General features: G+C 38.1%; 1 protein-coding gene across 1 annotated transcript in view; it reads left to right on the top strand.

Annotated features, from left to right (window-relative positions):
• The first annotated feature begins 508 nt into the window (after positions 1 to 508).
• The window catches only part of Abi3bp (ABI family, member 3 (NESH) binding protein), a 187,052-nt gene continuing 181,658 nt past the window's right edge, over positions 509 to 5,902 (top strand). The window contains exon 1 of the mRNA XM_013024095.1: positions 509 to 649. Coding sequence (XP_012879549.1) covers positions 571 to 649 — 79 coding nt within the window. The 5' untranslated portion in view covers positions 509 to 570. The remainder of the gene's footprint in view (positions 650 to 5,902) is intronic.

The raw sequence follows: 5,902 nt of genomic DNA, 5'->3' as shown, positions 1-5,902 counted from the left end.
ATGCATAATTGTATACCACACCTATGCTATATATAATGTAGAACAGTATAGATCTATAATTCCTCTTAAACAGTTTTCCTAAAATCCTAGAACTGCAGAGGAGTTCAAAATATATTTTTATGAACTTGGTCCCATTTTTTTTCAAAAAAGGATTGGATTGGTTTCTTAGATAATTAAAAACAGTTTCCTTCTTCATTTTATATTTTTAACATCCTGATGGTTTTAAGTGTGTCTTTACTCAATAAAGTAGTTCATCTGATGTTTCAAAATTGCCTTATAAATACTTTTTCTTCCACAATTATAGATTGACTATAATTTCAAATTTGTATCACAGAAGGAAGAAAAGAGACAGACAGAGATGTGATGGTATGTGTGTGTGTGTGTTTTATTTTTTGGTGTGTGTGGGAAAGGGTGTGATGTCATCTTGTCTCCACCCCTTGTGAGTAAGCCCACAGCACAGCACAGTGCAGCCGCCTGGCTCTGTCACTGGAAGACAGTCTACTTAAATGCAGCTCCAGAGCTGTGAGGCGTCCACCAGCATCACTCCCCGTGTGAGGTGGCCAATGCAACATGCTCTCCAGCTTGGGGTGTCTACTTCTCTGTGGAAGTATTGCACTTGCCCTGGGAAATGCACAGAAATTGCCAAAAGGCAAGTAGTTCTGATGTTTTATGTTTTAAAAGTAATACTAATGGATGTGTTTAACTGTTATATATTAAATATGATATGCTTCTCAATATGAAGGGGTAGGGTTATAGTGCAGGAAGGCCAAGTAAAGGGTGGGGGTGTCTCTTAAACTTTTACTTTCCCCGTGATTACTTTTCACTTTAGCACAACTTTTTCTTATGTTCAGAGGAACCTGAATGGTATCATATGGAAGTACAGTATTTGTATCTTGAGTGATATTGTGTAAATGGGTTTTTTTTGGGGGGGTTGTTAGAGAGTTATGTGGTGCTTTTATGCTCTTCCCCACAGACTAAGCCAGTATTCTCTTATGGTTTTTTTTTTTTTAAAGCTAGTTCTGAAACTGGAACTCTTTGGTATAAATCTCAAATGTACCTGTTCATCAGGAGGCTGAGGGAGTCCAGGCAGGTCCGACCCAAATACAGCCCTGAAGCAAGCAGCAGGCACCTCTTTGGGGGCGTTTGGGAGAGAGATTGAGCAGAACGGGACACTCCCCCTCCTTCTTTTCTAAAATTGCTCTTATTTTAGTGTTGGTATTTTGTTTACAAATGTCATCCGAAAGAAATTAAAATTTGTAAACTTAGACTCCACAAGCCTCCCTTCTGAGTCCATGAACACCGGAACATGCGGCTCTTGCCTCTGTCCCGTCTGAGCATAAATGCGGCATGTAGTTTGGTTCCTGTGCAGAGGCACTTTTCTAAGCCAACTCTAGGTCTGCAAAGGCTTTTTATGGCTGCAGACTGCAGTAGTCAGCAGGATTATGAAAAACAGACTGGAATTTACCATACAGTTATGATGGAAAAGATTGGACGTAGTACAGAGCATAGTGTGCACAGAGTCAGAAAGAAAAGTTGTGCATGTTGGAATATCCAAAAGATTGTGTCTTTAACCTCTCTCTGGTGAGTTCACTTCAGATCATTTTGTCTCTTTTTGAAAAGTGTCCTTTTGTCACTGGATAAAGTGAAACTTGAATCTAGAATGAGAATGTTGAACGAAGCATTTGGCTGAATGGTCTTTCACTTGATGATTTGAAAAGCAGTTACAACAACAACAAAAACCTAAACTAATCTTCTCAACTAATGATGCAAAGAATAAGTCAAACAAGCACTCTTAGATCTTTTCTTTTCCTTCTACCAAGAATTTTGTTCCCTGATCACAGTGAGTGATTTAAATCACAGTGTGATTTAAATAAACTGTGCGCCACAGACATTCAGAATTGGTTGGTCAGATTGATGAAGGATTTAATGGCCACATGACATTTGGCATTTTTTTTCAGTCTCAGTACTTATAGATGATTTGATGTGATTTTTGTATTTGCTGGGTAGGAACAAAAGCCAACATTTAGTTACTACAAATTTCTGTGAATTCAAAAAAAAAGTGCTTTAATTAAAATGTGCAATCATGGAGTACTCATTTCTTGGTACAACTTGCCTTTATTTGTAATGGTAAAGACAAAAAAACAGCAGTCAAAAATAGCCATAAAACTTTTGCATATTTTTATTGTACTGTTCATCAGATGTGTTTTTAGTTGGGCTTCTTTTGTAAATTTAAAACAATCCATAATTTCGGTAATTTGAAAAATGAAACTCCATCAGATTGTAAGTGGCAAGTTTTTTTGTATTTAATACTTTTTCTTTATTATGGAAGATACTGAATAACTTTTTTTTTTTTTAGTTGAAGCCACCTTAGTCAAATTGGGTTCCAGGAAAAGGTGCATTGTTATACAGTGGATGAGAGAGGAGAAAGGCAGCATATTTGTTGTCATTGTCCCTGAGCCTCTTTGTACCCAAGGCTAGCACTCTACCACTTGAGCTACAATGCTTTTACTGGAGATAGGAATCTCATGTATTTTCCTGCCCAGGCTGGCTACAAACTGAGATCCTCAGATCTCAGCTTCCTGAGTAGCTAGGATTACAGGTGTGAGCCACTGGTACTTGGCTGATGCTTTGTCTTTTGTGGGGGAGTCACAATAGATGTTAGCATTTTATAGGTTCTGACCTTTTCTCAGTTAAGAAATTTGCCCTGTTTTTTTTTAACCCATTGTTTCTGAAAAACATTTGGTGGATAATTCCACTTATCCATAGAAAGCTAAAATGTCAGCTAGGCACCGGTGGTTCATGCCTGTAATCCTAGCCTACTTAGGAGGCTGAGATCTGAGGATCATGATTCAAAACAGGAAAGTCCATGAGACTCTTATCTCCAATAAACCACCAGAAAACTGGAAGTGGTGCTGTGGCTCAAGTGGTAGAGTGCTAGCCTTGAGCTGAATAGCTGAGGGACAGTGCTTAGGCCCAGAGTTCAAGCCCCATGACCGACCCCCCCCCCAAAAAAAAAGTAAAAGAAAGCTATAATGTCTTCTCATAGGCTTGTCCATCATAAAACACATTTGAACAATGGGTTGGCTAAAAAAGAAAAATAGTTCTCTTTCTTTTTTTTTCAATTTTAAGTTAGTTAAGTATTACTTGTGATTTAAGAAGATAGAATCTGAGAGCTAGAAAAGGCATTAATTTTTTTATAATATCTACTGATCCAGAACTTTGGACTTATGGACCTCTAAAAATACACATATATTTCAGTAGCAAAGCTCTATTATGTGGCTCATTGTTGGAACTTGCCATGTAAGAATGCTCAAAGTGAGGAAAAATCCTTATGGTTTATAAAAACAAATTAAGGATTTATAAAGAAGTGAATTTAATTAGACAAATGAGTTCATCATCCTTATTCTGATGGTTAAAAACTTTACCTCAGGCCAATTCTTGGAAAACACTGTCCTAGTTCAACCACTTACCTTCTAAATAAGGATACCCAGACTGGGTGTGGTAGTTCACATTTATAATCCTAGATATCTGAAAAGCATCCATAGGATTGCAATCAGAGGCTGGGCCTGGACAAAAATTTAAGACACTACTTGAGAAATAACTAAAATAAAAATGGTTGAGGGTGTGACTAAAGTGGTAAAGTAGGTACCTACCTAACAAATTTGAGATCTTGCATTTAAAACCAAATACTGCTAAAAAGAAAAAAAAAGCACTCAAGGCAGGGGGGAGATTTAGGGACTTCCCAAGTTAGCCACAGAGCCAGGATTGGGTACTAAGTATCTGGTTCAGAATCCTGCTTCTTGTCTGGTAAGAAGGCTCTCATTCAAACCTCAGATTCTGTTCTACAGTATTCCTGAGAATGCTATCCTTCCATTGACAAAAAATATTTCTTATACAACTCTAAAGGCTCATCTTAGTTACTAAGAATATATAAACATGTACACACACACACACACATACACACATATTTGGTTATTTAAAAGAAATCATTTTTAAATATATATTTTTATTGTAAAGATACTGTACAGAGGGGTACAGTAAGGTAATGAGTAAGGTAATGAGTACATTTCCTATTGAGCATTAAGAAATCACTTTTTACATATCATATATCTATTTGCTTATCTACTCACCTTATTTTTTTTTTTGTTGTTGTTGTTGGGCTTGAACTCTGTGCCTGGGCGCTGTCCCCCAGCTCTTCAGCTCAAGGCTGGCACTCTACCCCTTGAGCCACAGCGCCACTTCTGGTTTTCTGGTAGTTAATTGGAGATAAAAGTCTCATGGACTTTCCTGCTTGGGCTGATTTTGAATCGTGATCCTCATATCTCAGCCTCTGAGTGGCTAGGATTTACAGGGCACTGGCACCCGAGTCACCTAACTTGTTATAAAAACAAGTTGTTAGAATTTTTTCTTACCTTTTTTTTAAGTTTAAAGCTAGAGACTATTGTCAGTGTATGTTTTATTTTCTTCACAACTTAAGATGGTATTGTTTGCAAGAGATTGAACTTTGTTATGCCTCAGGTTTTTTTTTTTCACCTAAAAAATGGAAAAGAAACTGGGTGCTGACTGCTCATTCCTGTAATCGAATTTTTCAGGAAGCTGAGATCTAAGGATCATGGTTAAAAGTCAGCTCAGACAGGAAAGTGTGTGAGACTGTTTCCACCAAACTAGACTATCTCCACCAAACTACCAGAAAAGCTGTATGTGGAGCTGTGACTCAAATGGTAGATCTTTAGCCTTGAGCAAAAGCCGTTCCTTACAGCATAGCACCCAGGCTCTGAGTTCAAGCCCCAAGACCAGCAAAAAAAAAAAAAAAAAAGGAAATGATATCTAGTGTACAATATTTTAAGGCTGAATGAAATACAGCTTTTAGTGCTGAGTCTGATGTGATATGTATTCAATAAATACTTGGTCATAAAAATGTGGTTTAAGGCTGGCCACTAGTGACTCACGCCTTTTATCCTAGCTGCTCAGGAAGCTGAGATCTAAGCATTGCAGTTCAAAGCCAGCCCAGGCAGGAACATCTGCAAGACTCTCATCTCCAATTAACCACCAGAAAACTGGAAGTAGCACTGTGGCTTAAATGGGAGATCACTCATCTTGAGCTGAAGAGCTGAGGGACAGTGCCCAGGCCCAGAGTTCAAACCCCACATCCAACAAAAGAATAATGTAGTTCAAAGTTGAAAATACACACACACCAAACAATGTATGACCTTACGTTGAGAACTATTCCTTTTTAGAATCCTTATTCTGCGTACTAGAAAATTTTCTTCTTCCATGGCCTATGTGCTAAAGTTACAAACTCAGCGATATGGGGTGAAGGTGCTAATAAAATCTTATAAATGAACATCAGATGGACAAACCTCTGTACTGAAACTCTTATGTGTGGAAGATGATAATTAGCCCAAAAGCAAAGGGTACTATTACTTAGTGAGAAAATATATGACACTTCTGTGAGGAAAATCACAGTTTCCAAGATACAAGTATAATAATATGGCCCACGGGCATGTGGTTAAGGAAACTAGCTCCTTGTCTATTACTCCAAGGTTGGGAATTATTAACTACTACCACTATTATTCAGTTATTCTCATAAAGAACATTCCTTGAGCACATACTGCATATGGTCATTTAGTGCTGTCTGTTTTATTATCTTTAAGTCTTTGTGCAAAAAAGTTGCCATGTAACAAAGAAGTTCATGAATACAATGCGTCTTGATCAATGTCACCCCTTTCAACATTCTCATTCATCCCTCTCCTACTCACCCACTCTACTATATTTTGAAATATAGATTGATTTTTTTTGGGGGGGGTCCAGTCATGGGGCCTGAACTCTGGGCCTGGGCGCTGTCCCTCAGCTCTTCAGCTCAAGGCTAGCGCTCTACCACTTGAGCCACAGTGCCACTTCC

Source organism: Dipodomys ordii, unplaced genomic scaffold (assembly GCF_000151885.1).
Source record: "Dipodomys ordii isolate 6190 unplaced genomic scaffold, Dord_2.0 Scaffold73, whole genome shotgun sequence".
Taxonomy (NCBI): Eukaryota; Metazoa; Chordata; class Mammalia; order Rodentia; family Heteromyidae; genus Dipodomys; species Dipodomys ordii.
This window is presented reverse-complemented; position numbering and strand designations above follow the sequence as displayed.